Source organism: Natrix helvetica, assembly GCF_964273705.1.
Source record: "Natrix helvetica genome assembly, chromosome: 4".
NCBI lineage: Eukaryota > Metazoa > Chordata > Lepidosauria > Squamata > Natricidae > Natrix > Natrix helvetica.
Genome location: NC_138550.1, coordinates 94,249,969 through 94,272,288, shown reverse-complemented (window position 1 = coordinate 94,272,288; position 22,320 = coordinate 94,249,969). Strand labels below are relative to the sequence as shown.

General features: G+C 38.4%; 2 protein-coding genes across 2 annotated transcripts in view; one reads left to right on the top strand and one right to left on the bottom strand.

The window, feature by feature from the left end:
- Positions 1-6,553, bottom strand: part of MYLK4 (myosin light chain kinase family member 4) — a 118,816-nt gene extending 112,263 nt beyond the window's left edge. Inside the window, exon 1 of the mRNA XM_081951858.1 lies at positions 6,415-6,553. The gene's annotated coding sequence lies outside the window, so the exon portion shown is untranslated. The remainder of the gene's footprint in view (positions 1-6,414) is intronic.
- Positions 1-22,320, top strand: part of WRNIP1 (WRN helicase interacting protein 1) — a 37,519-nt gene that overhangs the window by 13,197 nt on the left and 2,002 nt on the right. The window contains exons 2-6 of the mRNA XM_081951859.1: positions 5,018-5,209; positions 6,474-6,718; positions 18,963-19,186; positions 19,689-19,844; positions 21,364-21,443. Coding sequence (XP_081807985.1) covers positions 5,018-5,209; positions 6,474-6,718; positions 18,963-19,186; positions 19,689-19,844; positions 21,364-21,443 — 897 coding nt within the window. The remainder of the gene's footprint in view (positions 1-5,017; positions 5,210-6,473; positions 6,719-18,962; positions 19,187-19,688; positions 19,845-21,363; positions 21,444-22,320) is intronic.

Below are 22,320 nucleotides of genomic sequence, written 5' to 3'. Positions count from 1 at the left end.
GGGATTACAGAGAATCCTTGATTTATGACCATAGTTAAGCCCAAAATTTCCATTGCTAAGCATGGCAGTTGTTCAGTGAGTTTTCCCCATTTTATGACCTTTTGTTGTCCCGATTGTTAAGTGATTCATTGCAGTTAAGTCATAGGGCCAGTAAGTGAATCTGGCTTCCCCTATTGCCTTGCTTGTCAGAAGAAGACTGGAAAGGTTATAAAAGGTGATCACATGATGTTGGGACAGGGCCAGAGGTGGTATTCAGCAGGTTCTGACCAGTTCTGGAGAATCGGTAGCAGAAATTTTGAATAGTTCGGAGAACCGGTAAATACCACCTCTGACTGGCCCCGTCCCCATCTATTCTCTGCCTCCCGAGTCCCAGCTGATCGGGAGGGAATGGGGATTTTGCAGTAACCTTCCCCTGGAGTGGGGAGGGAATGGAGATTTTACAGTATCCTTCCCCTGCCATGCCCACCAAGCCACCCCACGCCCACAGAACCAGAGGTAAAAAAAATTGAATCTCACCACAGGACAGGGCAACTGTCATATGTCGTTTCCAAGCCCCTGAATTTTGATGACGTGACTATGGAAATGTCATGACGGTCATAAGTGTGAAAAACAGTCATAAATTGTAACTGAATATTACAACTTTTTTCAGGGCCATTGTAACTGTGAATGGTCACTAAACAAACGGGTTGTAAGCCAAGGACTACCTCGGTTGATTTAACTGGGGTGTTATGGTTGTATATTGTTAATGATGGATTTAATCTTTGTGTGCAGCTCAAAGTGGGCTGCTGTGACTCTATAAACCAGTTAAATAAATAAATGCATCCTATTTTCTGTTTCATATTTAGGATTCAGCATCCCTGAAACTAACGAGGCAGAAAATTAAATAGGTTTTGATTTCCTTAGTACTGAATAAAATACTAATATAAAAGTCATATTGGACTAGATTTTATCTGGAAACCAATAGCTGCAAATATCCTTTCTGTTTATTGTCAGAAAGAAAAATGTGAACTCATATTTTTAAGACTACCCCATTCTCCCTGGAGGTTCCTTCTAGAACTCAAAACAGCTGGAACTTCCTTGCCTTTCACCCAAATGAGATTCAGTTTGCAGGAAAATTAAACTATTGCAAGGGGACTAAACAATCTGGATTTATTTTAAATCACATACACAGATGCACACATATACATATGTACACTGGCTAAATTGGTATCAAACCAATCTTGTTTAATCTTAGCTTATAGAAAAACCAAGCTGGATTTATATGTCACATAATTTTATGGCTACATTTGCCATTTTGTATAACTCCCAATTTGGTTACAGTAGGATGAGTGCAGCTCTAGATTGGGTTCACGCAACATGAAATCATTCATTCTAATCATGGTTCAAAGTATTAACTAAGATCTGTAAATAGTAATTAATTGATGGATTTAAATATTACTTGTCTAAGGACCCAAGGGCCCATTCTGACATAACTTCTTATTTGGTGAAGAACTGAGGCAATTATAATTTATTTACTATAATTCAGTGTCCTTGAAAATGGCAAAATGTTGTAATATTGCCTTAAAACTCATCATGCTTTGATTATGTGGACAATATAAGTAAAAATATTGTTTGTATTTTAATTGAAACAAGCTATTCACTTACTTTATAATCTGCAGAATTCTGATCAGTGGCTAGAATAAAGCACTACGTTGCACTTAAATAGCACACTAACTCAAAGTCAAACAAATTAAATTATGGTTTAATGTGATGTCTGAATCCATTGGGCTTGGAAGCAAGGGTTTGATGTGACTACTAATGATAGAACATTACAAAGCTGTTGCAAAGTTAGGTTATTTAACTTAATAAGCTTGGAGATGTTGGGAACTGTATTTCAATAAATCTGAGGAAAATCGTGGCAAGGAAGGCTTGATTATGTCAATTGTCAACAGCTCTAGAAGGAATCTGGAGCTGCCGGGAATTGACTATAGCTTTTTTCCCAAGCAAAGAATATGCAATATTGCCAAGTGATGGATGATCCTACTGGAAAATCTGTTTCGCTTGTTACTTCTCTACTTGTCGTCCAGCCATTTTACCATAATCTCTGTGTCACTGCATCAAAGGAAAGTCAGGTTCTGCCTAGATTTTCTCAGTAGGGAGCAGGAAGAATTTGAAGATCTCCTCTCACAGAGATAGAAGGGTAAAATAAGGAGAGGAGCAGGAAAGAAAGGAGGAGGATGCCCAGTATGAAATTCTGAACCCAGAGAGTATCTGCAGATTTGGCTAAACGAGTCAAAAAGAGGGCTGGAAAATATTTACAAACCCCTCACATCCTGGACATAAATTGTTTCAACTCCTACTCTCAAAATGATGCTATAGAGCACTGCACACCAAGACTACTAGACACAAGACAGTTTTTTCTCGAACGCCATCACTCTGCTAAACAAATAATTCCCTCAACACTGTCAAACTATTTACTAAGTCTGCATTACTATTACTATTAATCTTCTCATTGTTCCTATCACCCATCTCCTCCCACTTATGACTATGACTGTAATTGTGTTGCTTGTATCCTTACGATTTATATTGATTGTTTCCTAGTATAATTTGATTGCTTATTTGTACCCTCTGACTAACATTAAGTATTGTACGTTATAATTCGTGACAAATGCATCTTTTCTCTTATGTACAATGTGAGCATATGCACCAAAGGCAAATTCCTTGTGTGTCAATCACGCTTGGCCAATAAAGAATTCTCTTCTCTTCTATCCTATAAATATCCGGGGGGGGGGGGGGTGGCCCCTCTTTTCAGTGTTCCACTTGTGGAAAATCTCTACGCTTTTCTTTTCCCTTCTTGCTTCTGGGAATGCTTTCTTCTCTGATCCTTGCAATCCATTGCCCAATGGAAATTCTAAAACTCCAAAGTAAATTCCAACGTTTACAGCCACATCCGGAAAACACCTGTGTCTGAAACCTTGAAACTGTTCAAAGCCAGCACAACCAATATAGGGCTAAAGGAAGTGTACAGCTGCTTCCCAAATTCTACCCACATTTCATCTCTTTATTTCCTAAGCAGTGTTTTTCTATTTTTCCTCCTGTCATTGTTTTACTTCTACTTTTGCATTACAAGAGTAAGCAAACCAATCAAGTATGCTACTGTTACTTTTCTGGGATTTTTTTTTCTTTTTTGCAAGATGACTTGAGTAGATATTATTGAATGGAACAGCCATGGCTTCCCTTAAGGAAAGAAAACTCCTATCAATGTTCCACGATTGGAAAATGTTAAGATGCATTCGATTTTTCAACTTTTTGAGTGCTAGTCTTGCTTCTGCCAGGTGATAAGAAGAAAGGGGTGGAGCTGAGAATGAAAGACTATTATTATTCCTGCTTTGACATTTTGCCTCTCTGCCATAACTACATTGTAAGTATATAGGCAAATCATTGTGTTTCATCCGCCATGCCCTCTGAGCTTGGTTGTTTTCTTGAGACATTTCACTACCCAAATTGGGTAACATCAACAGTGCAGCACTGATGATGTTACCTACTTTGGGTAATGAAAAGTCTGCAAGAAAACAACTAAGGTCAGAGAGCACCAAGGGCTCCTCATTTCAACAAATATTCTCCAAATATTATTATTTCATCCTCCATTCAAACATCTGAAATACAGAGAAACACTAATATTTGCAGACTTACAGTGTTTACAAGCCTTTTCTTTTTTTATGCACTTACATGCATTGTAGAGAAGTTGTGTATTGTTTTATAAAAGCCCATGCTTTTTTCTCTGCAGAGAATGAGGTTACGTCAAGAAAAAAAGCTTAGGGGGTTTTGTCAGATGAGACCAACAGTTTAGTTCTAATAAAATTTGTAATTGACATTAACAAACTAATGAAAAAGTGTGTGCGATTTGGCAAACATTTTTATTCTTTATACTGTATTTTTACTACAGTCTTAGGGTTACAATAGCCGTTGAAACTTGGGTTGTCATCACTAAGCAATACAGTCATAAAAAGTGTGAAGGGAATTCTGGCAGTTCTGGTTGCCATCATTAAGTGTGGATTGTGTGGGTCGTTAAGCAAAGATTTAGGTGTCTGCAGCTTCCAGCTTCTGGCTGGCTTCCCCATTGACTATGGGAATTTAGCAGGGAATGTTGGAAATTGTGATCATGTGACCATGGGGAAGCTGTGATAGACAGAACTCAGAGGGCAAGTTGTAAATCCTTGTTCCACATCATTGCAAGGTTAAACAGTCACTGAAGGACTGTTGGTAACCTATGGACCACCTGTAATGTGGTAAGTGTTGTACTGACTAATACTTAGAAATTATTACCCACTTTAGAAATCAAACGTAGTTTTGCAGATGTGGGTACTAGTCCACAAGAATAGCACTACATTGTCTTTGTGTCTGAAGGTGTAGATTGCAAAAAATATTCAGTAACTGGCAGGCCTTGTAGCTGTGGGTCAGAAATAGTTACTGCAAAAAGGACCCATAAAAGACCCAGTAATAAATCACTGTTGTAAACTATGGTGTCCTATTAAGAGGGCAAAACAAAGCGGATAGCATAATTCTCCCTTTAACAAATGACACCTGCAACAAATAAATTAGATTTATTGTGTTTCTTAAGGCCAATTGATGGCTGAAAGAAATAGCTAAAAGCAGCCCATCCCTTTTTCAGATTAACATATTCAGTGAGATAATATGAACCTGCGGTCAAAGGAACCTCTAGAAGCCTACTGAGCATGTCCAAGGGCTAAAATAGCTCTTGGATCCCAGCCAGGGGGTAGGAGATCTGTTTTCCTCCCCACTCGACCTCCTGTCTGGATGTTAATTCTTTTTTAAGCTTTAAATAGTTTAGGTTTTCTATTTAGGTAACCCCCTTTCTATTGGAAGGGAAGGAATTATTTTACATACATACATGCATATACCCATTCGCTATGTTTTTATCCCAATGTTTCTTTCACGTCCATATGTTTTCATATAGGTTAGTTTCTGTTTTCAGAACAAAATCAGCATGCTTTGCCTTTTTTTTTTTTCATTTCAGACAACCTTGGCACATATCATAGCCAGCAGCAGTAAGAAGAATGGAATACGATTTGTGACACTGTCCGCCACAAGTGCCAAAACAAGTGATGTCCGAGATGTAATTTTCCAAGCCCAAAATGAAAAGAGACTCTGCAAGAGGAAGACTATCCTATTTATAGATGAGATACACCGTTTCAATAAGTCCCAACAGGTATTATTTTTTCTATATGCCGTCAGAATACTAGAGTATTGCAGCGAAGTCCTTAAATCAGTGTGCTTCAGCAAAGAGTTTAAGTCTGAACGATTGTGATGCACCTTTCCTTAAGGCTCTGGAAATCTATTTAGAGAATTATCCAATTTTTCTGTATTTGTCTTCTGAAGCAGAACAAGATTTGAGAGAGTGCCTGGCCCAAGGTCACTTAGTAAGCAGAGCTTTGTGCCAAGGTCTCCCCAGTTCAAGTGTCTACACTTGACCTGCCATATCATGCTGGCATAATGCATGTTTACATGCATTTTGTCTTGAGTTTAGAGACTCATTTTAATTGCCATTAAAAATCAATGCTGATACTTGATACTACCATATTGATGCCGATTGCAGTATTAAGATTTAACATCATTACAGTCTATTTAAAAAGCAAGTTTGAGATTGAGAATTTGGCAACCGCTTCCATTTTTCATATACCTTCCTATCCCGCTAGCAAAAAGCAGAAACTTCTTTTCTAGCCAAGCAAGGTTATGAAGGGACAGTCAGAGCATTACAGCCATCTTTACTTAGGTTGTTCATGAGTAAAAAAGTACTTGTTGGCTTGTACATGTAACTTTACAATGTTAGTTTCACAACTAAAATAGAATGCTAGAACATTTTTGAGATGAGTTGGTTGATTATATCATCAAATGACCACATGGGGAGATTTGGAGACTTGAGATGAAGACATAACAAAAATTATATTAAATAATTAAATTATATTAAAATAATTCTATTAAATAGGGGGTGACTTGCAATGAAACTAGGCTATGATAAAATTTCCAAACGTTCACTGTGTTATATATAATATCCAAATGTACCTGGTGTTTTGCAATCTTTGAACAATCCTTTTGAAAATCAAGGAGACTGGTTAAGATTTACCATCACACCCTTAATTTCTCCAAAACAATGATACCTATGTTACAAAAACATACTGTTTTCAGTATCCTGCATGATCAAGGTTGTTGTGGCATCATAGAAATGAACCTGGTTACAATGAATGAACCACGTTATTAGTTGCGTAGGCACCAGAGCTAAAGTTCTAAGACTCAAGATGCTTTCCACCCAAAATTTTTAGCTTGGTGTGGTAATGAGGGCAGAGGTGATTGTCTGCAACACAAACTTAACAAAGCTGTTACCTTTCTAAGCAGACGAGCTATCAATATACTCACATGGGATGTCTGTGGTTGTCATTGACTGGGCCAATTGTTCGTTTTCTTCCCATGTCCAGGACACTTTCCTTCCTCACGTTGAGTGTGGAACCATAACCCTGATTGGGGCAACAACAGAAAATCCTTCCTTCCAGGTCAATTCAGCACTGCTGAGTCGGTGCCGTGTTATTATTCTTGAGAAACTCTCCGTTGAAGCAGTGGAAGCTATTCTGATGCGAGCTGTCAAGTCCTTAGGGATCCAGGTTCTGAGCCAAGATGAGGAACTCACCAGCTCTTTGAATGCCAACAACAGCAAGGGCTCTGAGTAAGTATGCTTTGTAGACTGCAGCGTGTTAACATACACCACCGAAGGAATCCAGTGGCAGATTGCCAAAGCAGAAGGCAGGAAGAACTTATGGAGGGGGGGGAGGGGGATGCAAAAACCAAAGTCTTTTAATAGCAAAGGAAAGGGGTTGTGTTGAACACGAGTAGTAGAAAACAGCAGTGTGAAGCCAAAGTTTGAGCCTAATTCTGTAACATCTGCTTTGGCCATTGGCCATTTTACATTTGACAGCAGCTGTGTATTTCTATGCAGCAGTTTATTGCAAGTTTATCACAATATTCCAAAATGCTGGCCAGCTCAGCTCTCCCTGACTTGTTTTGGTTCTGTTGATCGGAATTGCCTTTGTATCCTGAGTATTTTATTAAAAGTGAACAGTGAAAGAAAAATGATTATCTCCCATAAGGACACATTGCTGATCCTAAAATGCTATCAAACAATTCAAGTAAATATTTAAAATCAATTCCGGGTAAAATTATGAAGCTGACCTCATGTGAAATTTTTGCTTTCATCTTACCTTATTTCAGAAATTCAGAAGTCTAAACGTTAAGATAAGTGCTACATCAGATTGAAACATAGAAAACAGTTACATTTAATAAATTATATACTACAACTTCTTCAATGTAAAAGCATATTTATTTTGCCTAGTGAAGCCTGATCAGGAGCATAAGAAGCTGCCCATGGGTCTCAAATATCTATTCCTAGCTTTAAATGAGAATTTCTCTAGGTCAGTACCCGGTTAATTAAAGAAAAAAAGACAACTAATTTTGTTTCTGCTTGGAAACCACTTTTGGACTTTATACTTGAAGTGGAAAAAAATGAAAGTTTGATTTTAGGTTTTGCTGTTTAGATAGTTTTTTTGTTATAGAAATGGCTAGTAATATGTGATTATATAAAAGTAAACAGTTGAGGTTTTATGTTACTACCTTATTCTACTGCATCAAAAGGGGTTGAAGTAAATGTTTTTGTCTTTTCCACTTTGCTCTATACTTTTTTCTCTTCCCCTTTTCCTCCCCTATTTTCCCATTATTTTATTTTTTCTTTGTACTTCTGTATTTTATATTTTGAGAAACTAGTAAATATTTTTAAATTACCATTGCCTTCACAGAAGTCAATACATTAGTTAATGTTAATATTATGAAGCCTTTTGGGGGGAAATAAACCATTACCTTTTATTCAGTTTTTCTCTGATAATTAAGAAAATGATATGCTTCTAACTAGACTGCAAGATTTAGGGGAACAGAGGCATTTTGCCTCCTTATTTACGATATTGCATTTGTCACATTTTCATGTTGCAGCAGGATATAAACAGTGGCTTATGGGACAGAGACGAAGTAACATAATGTCACAGCTGTGATTACAGCAATTCTTTGGCTTATGTTGGAGGCTTTTGTTTCTGAATAGAATGTAGATAGTAGAAACTATTTTTTTCCTCCTGTTCACAGTTTTGTGTTTCACTATCCATTTTGGGCATGTGTGTATTCTTGGGCATATGCTAAATAAATATAATTTAAGTTCTTCAGGCCAAGGCTTTAAGCTTTAGGATTGGTGACCCTTTGTTAATAGATTACGGTGATCTCCCAATTAGAGTTCAGTGTAGGAGGTACACATTTTCCCCATCTCGTTTCTCAAAAGAAAGAGGTTTTTAGTGAGCTTGTTGCCGCTGTGAGGTACTTCATACTGACGAGGACAGTATGCTTTATGTCACATGTGGTGGCGCAGTGGTTAGAAAGCAGTATTGCAGGCTAACTCTGTCAATAAAGTTTGACCCTAACAGGCTTAAGGTTAACTCAGCCTTCCATCCTTCCGAGGTTGGTAAAATGAGGATCCAGATTATTGAGGGAAATATGCTGACACGCTAAATTACTTAGTGATGCCTGTAAAGCACTATGAAACTGTACATAAGTCCAAGAACTATTGCTATTGCTCTGTGTATTTATATCATCCCAGCTCCACCAGTTGGATAAACATGAATAAACTGAAGCACAGAAAAGTTAAGAATCTTACTCAAGTTTATATGATCAGTAAAAGAAAGTGGTTAAAAAAAGCAGAAGCCTTGAAAAGTACTGTCTCTACCATGAGTGTCCTACCTTTTGGCTTGCCTGGGCCTCAGTGTTAAAAATAGTGGAGCTTTTTAAGATGAGGTTAGACAACCATTTGTCTAAAATGGTATAGGGTTGGTCTGGAAGACTTATAAGGTCCCTTCCGAGTCTGTTATTCTGCATTGAGTGAAGAGGAATTGTCTTGGGACACATATAAAATATATAGTTTTATAATGCCCTGTTTCCCCGAAAATAAGACCTCCCTGGATAATAAGCCCAATCAGGCTTTTGAACGCATGCGCTAAAATAAGCCCTCTCCCGAAAATAAGCCCTCCCTGAAAATATTGCAACACAGCAGCAGCCATGAGGTGACCATGCTCACTGCCTCCTGCACCTCAAAAACAATAAGACCTCCCCAAAAATAAGGCCAAGTGCTTATTTCGGGTGTCACGGTATTAAATCACATAATGTTAAAAGTTTATGATCTTGGAGGGCCACAATACTAGCTGTCTAGGGCCGCATATGGTCCATAGGGTGTGTGTTGGACACACTGGTCTCTATGATTGTGTCATATGACTTTATTGTACAATTCTGTAGTATTTAAAAGTCTATCATATTATAGGATAATATCCTATTAGATTAGGCGTTTAGCTGAAAGGTTCACATTTGAAGGGCTTTTTGAACTAATACTTGGCCTTCAAGCATCACAGCAGCACGTTGGAATGAAGTTATGGAAAGTTGGCGGCTGTACCATTGCTATTATATCCAAAGGAGTGCTCATTTGTAGTCACGGTACGTTACTGTAAGGTACATAATGTTGGCTACATGTAATACCAAATCATTTTTTGCAAGTTTCACAGTGTATTCTCTTGGCTCTTTTAAATAGAGGAAATGGTCTCCCAGGAGTTTTCAAACACAGGCACTGGTGTTCGTGTTTTGGGCTTTTTTTTGTATATTAGTTTTACTATTCAGATGGGTTTTATTATTATTTTGTTAGACACCTAGAGTTGTGGTGGATAAGATAGGGAGATAGTGAGGCAGATAGCCCCATTTCATAGCAATAAAAATAGCTCAGCAGTATTCAGTGTATTCATTGTCTATCCTTTCCTCAGAAAAACCAAACAGAAACAAATTCTGCTTCACATAATTCCAAATGTTGTTATGGAAATAAATTATGTGGATAGAATCAAACTACATAGATTTGGTTCTTTTCAGTCTGCTTCATACTTAAGAAACGTGATTTAAAAACACTGAGGTGATTCACATGAGAAATAATTGTGAAAGAAATAATTGTGGGAAATTAGGGCAAAACTTTTACAAAGATAGGAAAAAGACAGAGGGAATGTTTGCCAGGGCAAGTCCTCAATATTTTAAAGTTTTTTTATTTGATGTTACAGTGTATCGGGATATTTTTACTATATATCTTTTTTGCAGTGTCATTTTATTATTGTCTGGATTTATATTATAAAGAGCCATAGCCTCGTTTGACTGTGAACAGTTCAGTAGAAATGCAAAAATAATAATAATTAAGAAATACAACACGGCCAGAAGTTAGAGACTAGTCTTCAGCAAAGGCTAATACAAATTTCCTCTCTGCAATTCAAAGGCTAGGAAGTTGTGTGCTGTAAGCATCCAACTCTCACACTGTTTTTCTCATAGATGCGGCACTGTGTTGCCTGCAATGCACTGCATACATCACAATCAACATTCACTGTGTAATGGATATCTCCAAATATAAGTTGGGATAGAAAAAAAGTAGAGGCAGGAATGTTAGACACATTAAAGAAGTCTTAAAGTGAAAAGACTCAGACATGACAAAGGAGTCAGAAATAAAGTATTTTTTGTATGTAGCTAGATTGTTAAAAATATGTTTCAAAGTGCAAAAACTTTTTTTAAAATTTGCCTCTTCAAAACCTTGGTGCGTCTTATACTCCGAAAAATACGGCAAGTTCTACTGAACTGTAGCTCTAATTTCAGAGAGTGGGCCTAAATCTGTTTTTTTTTAATGTTAATATTTTATTTGAGCATAAAGGTCTGTGGTTGATTTTGTTGCAATAATTGTTTCGTAGGGCCAAGCTACAACTGTTCACAGTAGGCATCTGCTTTCTCCTCTAGACTAGACAATCAGAAATGCTTCATAATTTGCCTCCTGCAGCTCCTTCCCCCTAACCAGTTTCTGAATTGAAGCAGGAGAAACTATTTTAACAAGAGCATTGTAACAGTGGTAGGCACAGAAAAAGCATGAAATTCAACTCTTGCAATAAAAAAAATCACTCTCCTTCATCTGTGTACTTTAAAAATATTGCAAAAACCCTGAGCCAGTCATTATCCGACATAGTTATATCCTTGGGCTAACTTTCCTCAGAATTGTTGTGAGGTGAAAGTTAATAGAATCCCTTCTAATTTTATCTAAAGTGCCTAGGGAGTATGAGGCAAATACCTGATTAGAAATAACAATGTAATTTTGTCCCCATGTTTTATTCTGTATGTCATTGTGGTTACATACAGGCAGTCCTCAACTTACAACCACAATTGAGCCCAAAATTTATGTTGCTAAGTGACAAATTTGTTAAGCGAGACTTGCCCCATTTTATGATCTTGCTATATTTGTTAAGTGAATCATTGCAGTTGTTCAGTCACGCGGTTGTTAAGTGAATTTGGCTTCCCCATTGACTTTGCTTTGTTAGAAAGTTGTAAAAGGTCATCACGTGACCCCAGGACATTGCAACCATCATAAATGTGAGTCAGTTGTCAAGCATCTGAATGTAAATCACATGACCATGGGGATGCTTGTAATATTGATCAGTGTGAAAAAGGGTCATAAGTCACTTTTTTAGTACCATTGTAAGTTTGAATGGTCACTAAGTGAACTGCTGAAAGTCGAGGAATACCTGTACTAGCATAAAATGATGCTATACACTAAAGGTAAGCACTACAAACTACTGATAATTATTTATATTACTCAGCAGTATGTGTAGACAGGTATATAATAAATACCAATTACTTTTATGCAGAGGTTGTATTCAGCTGGTTCGGACCGGTTTGCCCGAACCGGTACTGGAAATCTTGTGTGGGCCTGCCCCAGCTCTATTTAGGCACGTTTTCAAGCAAAAGTGCATGCATGGAAGGCCGAGCGCATGCGTGGACCCGCACACATTCGCGAACCATTAAGGAAATTAAGTGAATACCACCCCTGCTTCTATGGCAATCATTGATGTGTCTTTATTCATTAAAAATTGTATTCCTTTAGTCAAATACTGGTGCATTATTGTGTTTTTCCTACCGGTATCCTTTTAGTTGACATTCCACTTGGAGGTCAGCCAGTGCTAGGTCTAGAGTGTCCTCTCTGCCTCTGTGTATATTTTTGTCTCACTGGTTACAGGGTACAAACATCAAGACTTGGTGTTCTTGATGCCCTGTGTTTAATTTGGGAGGCTGGCAAAAATACACTATTGTGCAAGTAAAAGCCGAGACTGAGAAAAAACTCAACGGAAGTTGGGAACTAGATTAGATTAATGCCTTGCAATTGTTATTCGCATAGGTAGAGAGACCTGAAGTAGATATTTTAATGATACTAAAGCTTCAGATTTATGCTAGGTTTGTTGAGATAGTTTTAAAAGTTTCAGAATGTCACATCCCATTCTTATATCTTATATCTTATTTATTGTCAATAAACATTGGATAGTAGGGAATCAGAAATTTATATAGATATTTATAATAATATCCAAATGATGAGTAGGTTTTCTTTTAGAGGGAGCTGGGAAATGGTGAGCATGATTTCTAGATTGACATCAACAAGATAACATCTACAGTATAGATGGAATCAATTAGAATGTTCCTTTAGATTGTTTTGCCTCTACACTTGTAGTAAAGATGTATCTGGATGTGCCTTGTTATTCTTTGTATTATGTATGTTGATATTTTTTTCAAATTTTACTTGAGAACATAAACCAGATAAGAAAACACAACTAGATGAGCTAAATCTGATTTATTCTATGGAATATTAACATAATCTTGCAAAGCTGGAAGTACAAAGCTACCTGCTTTAATTGCTTGATCTGTTAGGGTGGGTCCTTCCTAAGTTTGTTTCTTTGGCCATTAAGCCACTGGCAGCTTCTGCTTCCTCAAGGTTATTCCTAAATTCCATTACATCATGCCCATCAAAAAGAAGCATCAAAATTCAGAGGCTAAGCTTTTTCGTTTTTGTGAATAAGTTCTCAGATGTATTCCTTAATATCTCCATTTAAAATATCTCCATTAGTGACTTCCAAAAGATTTTGATATTGCTTTCAACAGTTGCTCATAATTCCTAATCCTCCAAGCTCTCCCAGCTGTCTTACTGTGTTTCCCTGAAAATATGATCTGTCCTAAAACTAACACATTGCCACATTTTTCACGTGGGAAAAAATATAAGACCACCCCCGAAAATAAGGCCCCTGGACAACCTCCCCCCCAGCCAGGCAGAGCGCCGCTCACCAACCTAGCGGTATCCTGAAGGCACCAAGCCGCAGGACCCGGGGGGAGAAAGGCGCTCACGTTGCTTGCCGCTTTCGAGATACCGCAAAGTTGGGGAGTGGTGTTCTGCCTGGCCGGAGGGAGGAGTTGCCAGGCATCTGCTCCTTTGCGAACTGGTTCCTGAAGAGCCGGGCACAGCCTCAGGGACGAAGCGCTCTATGGTTGTGGGCTGGCTGCTGGAAGACACACTGTCTGGAAGACTCTCTGTCCTGCAGCTGGCCCACAATCATAGAGCGACTCCTAGAGCGGCCACTGCTGGAAGACTCGGCAGCCGAGTTTTGGAGTTTGGAAGCCGGAGAATAAGTTATGCTCAGAGCGCGGCAGCAGCGGTGCCCTGGCCCTGCAGGAAGAGCTGGGCCAGGGCATGGTGAGGCTGGGAGGCATGCTTGCTGGGGGCGGAACACCCTTCTCCAGCCGGGCAGAGCTCCATGCACTAACCTAGGTAGTATCCCTAATGTGACAAGCCACGGGACCTGGGGGGCGGGCAGAGCACCAGGTGGCTTGGTACCTTAAGGACACCCCCTAGGTCAGTGAATGGCGCTCTGCCCGGCTGGAGAGGGGGTTTGCCGGGCGGCTGCTCATCAGCGTGGTTACTCTATGGCTGTTTCGCCCCTGAGGCTGTGCCCGGCTCTTTGGAAGCCAGTTCGCAAGGGAGCAGCTGCCTGGCAACCCTAAACAATAATCCCTCCCCCCTATAATAAGCCCAAGGCCATATTTCGTGGGGCAAAAGAAAATAATTTTCAGGGAAACATGGTATCGTTTCTTGATTTACCAAAGTTGTAGCCAGTAATATTCCTGTAAGGTTCAAGAACCATAAAATCATCTTTCTAGATCCATAGAAGGCAACTCAATACAAAATCCAGAACAACAATACAAAAGTTTTAAAAATAATTTTGCCAATGAGTGCAGTTTTTACTGTTTTACGATTGCATGTGCCTTTTGAGTTTAGACCAAAGAGATGGAGACCTCTTTTGGCTTTTTACGTTTATTATTTTGCAAGAACTTTTAAGTTCAAACTTTTAACTGACTTGTTTCTGTTTTTAACTTTTTTAAAAATTGGCTTTAATTTCAGACAAGCACTGTGACCTGATCTGTATTTGCTCAGCTCACTTTGCCTTTAAAAATAACCTTTTAGTCAGCTTCAGCTCATTTACAAACTTAGTGGCATCTATGAGATAGCAAATGGACTGCAGCCTAATAATCTGCAGAAGAGATATAAGGCAAGTAGACAAATTCAGTCCAGAAGTGCTTTTGTGTTTAATACCATGGGAGTTGCTATATTTTTTCCTAAATCACATGGGAAGATACTGTATACGAGAGCTGTTTCGCTTAGCTTGATGATCAGTGAAGACCATAAACACATCTGAATTGAAAGTAAAACAAGAAGCAGCTATTACATAATATTCCCTGGCCAGCCATGTTTTAAGGCTGTTTTGCATATTGTCAGGGATGAGAAAAGTGGATTAGCCTGCTCTTAGTTACTGATAATTTAGCATATTCCTCTGTCAGACACAGAAATCTCAGAGAGAGGAAGTATTGTCTTAACCTGGCATAGGAGAAAAGAAATGTGAAGTTATACTAGATACTTTTGCTATTCTGCAGGATGACTCAACTCTGCGAGGAACTAGATGTTCTTATGAGAATATATAGTTATCTTCTGGCAAATATTATGCATTGCCAGATTATATGCAGCATGTATTTAATATAATTATTTGTATTTGAGAATAGAAATGCAAATATCTTTTTAAATACAAATACACTTGAGAATACGAGGATGAAATATAAATATTCTAAATTAGGTGGCTCACAAATAACAATTTTAAAATTACACATACATGTATATATGCTTTCCTTGACACACACACACATCAAGAGATCCTTCCACAGAGCATAAGGTTCCTGTTTTATTTTGGAAGAGGAACAATCCTGCTGGAGCAGGTTTTCTAATCTTTATCTACGTACTTGCTCCCTACAACATTTGGTAGAAGATACCCCTGTTTGTATGATAAATTAGAGCAGGGTTTGCAGATAAATCTGTGGATTTACGTCTCTTGTAAACTTCAATCCTGCAGAGAAAGAGATTAGGGCTGAATGTCCACATATGCAGTTATTCCTCCAAATCTTCATCTGATGTGCTAGAGTCAAATATAGACTTGAACTTTTGGTTGTCCTTATATGTTATATTCATTAGGAAGACAACTAGTTATTTTTATAGAACTAATGAACTAAATATCTTAAACTGACACATATTGAAGAGAAGGAAAAATACTAAAAATGAAGACTAAAGCCAAAACAGGGCTGAAATAATAAACAGATGTGTACTAAAAGGAAAAAAAATTAATTCAGATGATAATTGGATAGCAAAATGGTGTGTCATCATGCAACATAAAGTAACAGCATAGTATATAGAACTCAACAACTTTATTGAAGGCTGTTCTGTTTTAATGTATGACACGTTGTAGTGGCTGATGAGTGACCCCAGGAAAACTAGCAGCTGTTTTAAGGAGTTACAAACTGCATGAGGGCTTCCCACTTCCTCCAGAGCGCTTTTTGCCTTTGAATTCAAAGCTCTTCACACCCCTAGAATATTCCTGCTATTTTATCATTGTACTTCTTGTATGAAAGGCCACCTCAGAAGCGGCCATTTTATAAAGAACTGAACACAGGTAGTTCTTGGTTAACAAACACAATTGGAACTAGAAATTCCATCACTAAGCAACACGGCTCTTAAATGAAACATCACATGATCACGATTGGCTTATGACCTCACTTCCACCACGGTCATTAAGCAAATCACCCGTGGATGCTAAAGGAGACATCAAGTGGCTGAGACTTGCTATTTTACTGCCAGTTTCTCCAATGATCCTGTGATGGTCATAAATGCTGGCTGGTTGAAGAGTGTCAGGACAGTCCAGCCGTCATAAGTGCAAGGATTAGTTGTCAAGTTACTTTTTCATTACCGTCATAACTTCAGATGGTCAGCAAACGGGGTAGTTGATAAGTGAGGACTACCTGTAAATAGAATTTAAGAATAGACTTAAGAATAGAGTTACCCTGTGGTAAGATGAGCAGACAATAAATTTTATAAATTTTATAAATTAAAGAAATAAATGGACTGCTTGTCTATTCAAAGACTTATTCATGTATAGAGTTGGGATTTCGTTCTGGTAAAGTATTATGTGATGAGGTAATTCTCTGCTCCTAAAGGGATTTCTAGAGGGTGTGAAAATAAAAAGTGTGTGTGTGTGGGGGGGGGGGGGGGAACAGAAGCAGGAACAACAATATCTGTTTTATGAAGCTAATTTTTTTTTTGATTCGTATCCTGCCTTCAATTTGTACAACACAAGATGGTATAGGTAAAGGTAAGGTTTTCCTCACACATATGTGCTAGTCGTTCCTGGCTCTAGGGGGTGGTGCTCATCTCCGTTTTAAAGCCAAAGAGCCAGCGCTGTCTGAAGATGTCTTTGTGGTCATGTGGCTGGCGTGACTAAATATTGAAGGTGCATGGAATGCTGTTACCTTCCCACCAAAGGTGGTTCCTATTTTTCTACTTGTATTTTTACATGCTTTCGAACTGCTAGGTTGGCAGAAGCTCACTCCGTAATGCGGTGCTAGGGATTTGAACCACCGAACTGCCAACCTTTCTGATTGACAAGCTCAGCGTCTTAGCCACTGAGCCACCGCGTCCCTACCCAAGATGGTATACAATACCTAATTCCTCCCTCCTCCTATTTTCCCCCCAACAACTCTGTAGTGGAGGGGAGGTTGGTTTGAGGCAAAGTAACTGACCAAGAACTCAAAGGTTCTTGGTTTGTATTCTAGCACCAGAACCATTACATCAAACTGGTGTGGGTACTGCGCCCCAACCAACAGCTGTACTTGTTTGTGGTACATTGACATTCTTCCACACGTGAATTGCAGATTTTCTGGCAATGCTGGGTTCATTTGCACTGCCAGCACTAAAGATGCTATCCTGTCATGGGATTAGATTTGGTGCTGCTCTGAATATCAGTGGATTTGTCTGCAATCTGCTTAGCAAAAAAAAATCATAGCAGCCTGGAAGGAGCCCTTCTGACTCACCATCACTGAGAAGAGATCAGAAAGTCTTAAACAAGGCCATTGGATGGCAGTCTACAAACACAGTAAGGGATGGAGAGATATTGACTTCCTCCTTTACCACCAAGATGTAATCTGAACAGGGACTCCTACTTACGTTTGTTCATATTCACGGCTAGTCTTTCACCAGCGTTGCTCTGAGTATCTCTTCTGTTCCTTCACCTCCCATAGGTCCTTAGTTAATCAAGGAGCATTCCTGGATCAGCATGCAGAGAGGGGCTGTTTGGCAATACTCTGTTGTCTTTGCCAGTATCTCTTTATTCATTGTTCTGTATTCTAGAGAGTTACTGGGCACTTGAGCTGCCCGGCAGATTGTTGGAAAAATTCCAAATGCCCACTCAAAATACACTGGGTCCAGAAGGCAGCTGGCCCAGCCCTTCTTAATCAGATCTTCTTCCCTGCAGAAGTCAGTATTGCCCATTAGCCTCATGGTGACCAGTAAATGCTCTGATCATGACAAAGGATAATGTCCTTCAGATCCCGCTACAAGCATGTACAACCATGTAATCTTTACAAAACTTATTAATTTTATTTGCTGCCATTGAAAATCATCATTTTAGGATGATTTTAAATTTTTGTTGGTAGTCGATTTTGATTTTGAATGATTTATTTTAATGATTTGTTTCATTTAAAGAAAAGAGAACATGGTTATTAGATGGCATAATTTACGCTGATGTTTCAGCTCTTTCTAAAAGAGATCAAAGGTTGACCTCCTTAGTGGACATTTATTTGTCTGCATGTAGGGAAAGAAAGGTAAATCAAGGTTTTCTATTGTAACTACAGCTTGATATTTACTTATTTAGCTTTTTGTCTTTGTTCCTATTGACAGAATAAATAAAGCAGTTAATGGTGTTAATTCAGGGCAAAATACGGTTCAAATTTCAATTTTTAGTATGGGTTTGCAATGATTCCCTAACCTGTTTTGAATGTGACCATGTATAGATTTAAATCTCACTACCATTTTATCTTCTGTTTGTTATCATATGACAAAGAAGGACTCAGAGGAATATTTATTATGACCACATTATGTATTTTTAATATTCTGATGTCAAAGCCAACGAGAAGAGGACATATTCTTTGTAAAGCTTCTGTGATGTTTGGAATAATTTCATGAGGATAAAATGTTGGTCTATTTCACTCTCAGTGTTAATGAAATGCGATTTTTTTTTTAGGCGATAAATAAACAGAATGTGGTAGCTCTCATAGATGGTTGTCGGTGTTAAAATGTTTATCCATTGAATAATATAAATACGAATGTCTCTTGATAAAAGTACTCTCAAAACAAATGTAGCTAATGGAGAATGTGGGTATCGTTTTTTATTTAAAATGCACAATTTAATGTGAATGAAGTATAAAGAATGATTGTAGTAATGCACGGAACTCAGATGTAACCAATTGACATGCTAGCTGGCAGTTGTATTTTAGAGTGTTTTGTGTGTGTGTTATTTGTCTAATTAAAACAATTTTTTAAAAATGCGATTTTGTGAACAAACGATGTGTAATGAGCTCAGATGTTCCATCCTTATTAGAAGTAATGAGTTAAGTTTTTATTTCAGGTTATGTGTATGCATTGAAAGAAGAGCAATAAACACTCTTGCCCATCTTTGTGATGGTGATGCAAGGACTGGGTTGAATGGGCTCCAGATGGCCGTCCAGGCAAGATTAACCAACCCCTTCCATCAGAATAACAACCATGAGTGTCCCGTTAAACAAGTGGTCATCACAGAAGATCATGTGAAGGAAGGACTCCAGCGATCCCACATTTTGTATGACCGAGCTGGTAAGTGGCAAATATAACACTCCTTATGGCAGCATTGGGAAGGAAATCAGATGCTTGAGTTAGCTCTTCCGATGAACTGCTTTTCTACAGTATATATTTTCTCTGTCAAGGGAATCGTAACTTATATTGATTCATGTAAATGTCCCTCTTATCACTGGATGATGAACTAAGTGTAGAAACAATACACAATATAAATGAGCATTAAAATAATAATGCAATCCTGAATATTGTAATGTTCTATGTCACCAATACAACATAACGTAAAATGTTTGATATAGTGTCCCACAAGAAGCAGCTTGAAACTGGGACAAAAAACATGCAGCAGGGTCTTTGCCTCCAGTTACTTTGAAGAATGCAACTTTTATCAGTCTTTAAAGTAATGCAGGCATGTTGGAATTAATATATGCCTTGGAAAAATAGGCATTTCAATTGCAGTGCCTCTGCTACTCAAATGCATTGGATGATCTAAGCATTGTGTGGCTTTTGGTCTGTTTCTCAATAGGTGAAGAGCATTATAACTGCATCTCTGCACTTCATAAATCTATGCGTGGTTCTGACGAAAATGCTTCCCTTTACTGGCTGGCCCGAATGCTTGAAGGGGGTGAGGATCCACTGTATGTGGCAAGAAGATTGGTAAGATTTGCAAGTGAGGATATAGGTGAGTAACTCAAAAGGACATGGATTTCTATGGGTACTTTTGCCCAGTTAGCCACTGGATCCTTATGGCCACTCTAGTAGTTTTATCTCCAACACTGCACTGTGTCCCTCATGCTGCCAACCAGCTTTTAATTCAAAAGTGCAAGTTATAGTCATTGTCCTTCTTACAATATAGGACATGTGGGAAAACCTGACTCCAGGGCAACTATGAAGGAGCAGGTGACAGTTTTTGAGATATTTGCTCTAGAACCAAACTTTAGCCAGAAGTTAATTAGCTCAGTTTTTGAGAATTGCAGTTCTAACATATTAGGAGAAGTTCAGAGTATAACAGGCAATATTATAGCATTTGGAGTCATCTGACTGTTTAATAGATATCATTATGAAAGTGTATTTGGCTCATTGAAACTGGAAATGTGCTTGCCTATGCACTAACTTACTAAATAGAGGTATGGCCCCCAAACTATGTTGCATTTGTCTAGCATAGGGTTTTAGATAATGAATATGGAGATTTCCAATATCAAAACCACTTGACTAATTGATATTCTAACGGTTAACTTGAATGACAGAAATATTTGCAGTCTCAGTCCCTGCATATTGCAGTGTTCTTCCAGGTATAGACAGGCAGAATTGGGCTAAAGTCCCTATTTCACTATTCATCAAACAAGGCCTTTATATAGTATTTAACATACATGAAATATTCTTCCAATAGTTTTGTTATTTTGGAAGCTTTTTGACAAGATGCCCATTTCACCATTGATCCCTAGTTGAGGGAAAGAGTTCAAAATGAACAAAAATTATCTACCTGTTGTGCTGCTGTTCACTTGTTCACTTGGCTTGAAAAGAGTAAAACTGGGGTACTCCATTTGAAACCAGAGATTGGTGTGCAACAACTAACTATTGGTTGAAAGTCATTTTTTTCTCAGTCACTCTGGTGCCCCTCATTTGTACTAATAGCTTTCCATCCAATTTATCTCCAGAAGTGCTTTATCCCTTGGGCTAAAAGTGAGCCTCAAAGGCTTATGAAAGAGAGATTACCTCTTTCCCTAGTGGGATAAGAGACTGAGTCATTTGTCCTAAAGAGAAACCAATGTTCCTATCTTCTTTGATATTAATGTTACAAAGGAGAATATTTATGAAAGCAAGTTTTAATATGTTGCCATTATCAGTTTTACCAGATAAATATATCCTGTTGATTTATTCATCAAACTTCTAGACTGCCAATGTAAAACAACAAGCACCCATGAAATAATAACTACCCAAGGGAGAAACAGACCATCTTAATACAACCCCTTCCCCTAGTGTCCACCCCAACCATTCAAATCCAAACCTAGGAGAAAGTCTAGGGTTTTAAAGATCAGATAATTGCTTAATCAATGAGGCCTGAAGGACGCCAAGTCTTTTGAAGCACACAGAACAAGCAGTCCCTCAAATGGAAAGGCCCTGTGCCAGGTAGGGGTTTACTTGAGTCGACTTGACTTGATGTATCATATTATTGATTAGAATATAAAATTTCATTATAGGATTGGCAGATCCCTTGGCCTTACCTCAAGCTGTGGCTGCTTATCAGGGTTGCCACTTTATTGGAATGCCAGAATGTGAGGTAATATAATTTATAAACAGCCAATATCAGAACTTCTAAATGTTACTCTTTCTTTTACAGATAGTCCTCAACTTGCAACCATTCATTTAATGACTGTTCAAAGTTACAGTGGTACTGCAAAAAGGGACGTATAACCAGTCCTCATATTTATGTCCACTGTAGCATTCCCACAGCCACATGAACAAAATTCGGGTGCTTGCTATTTACAATGGTTACAATATCCCCGGGTTGTGTGATTGCTATTTGCAATCTTCCCAGCTGACTTTTAGGAAGCAAAGTCAATAGGGGAAGCTTAATGTGATTCATTTAACAACTCCAGTGATTTGCTTAACAATCATGGCAAAAATGTCATAAAATCGGGCATGAATCACTTTACATCTATCTTGATTAACAATGGAAATTCTGGTCCCAGTTATAGTTATAAGTCGAGGACTACCTGTATAGTAATTGTACTTTCTTCTATTGTATATAATTACTAAAATATATAATTACCATATTTTTCCGAGTATAAGACGCACCTTTTTTCCTCTGAAAAGAGGCTGAAAATCTGGGTGCGTCTTATACATCGAATACAGCATTTTTTGCCTCCTGAAGCCCCACCCCCTTCACCAAAATGGCCGAGTAAAGCCTTATGGAGGCTTTCAGACAGCTCCTGGGGGCTAGGGAAGGTAGAAATTAGCGAAAAACGGGCCACCCCCCCCCCAGCCCTCAACAGCACTCTATAAGCCTCCATAAGGCTTTGCATGGAAATTTTTTGACAAAAGGCCTGTTTTTGTGAAAAACAGCGGATTTTTTTTTGCTCGTTTTTGGCCTCTTCCCCCCCCCCGAGCACTCTGCAAGCCCCCCCCCAAGGCTATTCATGCATCTTTTTTTGAAA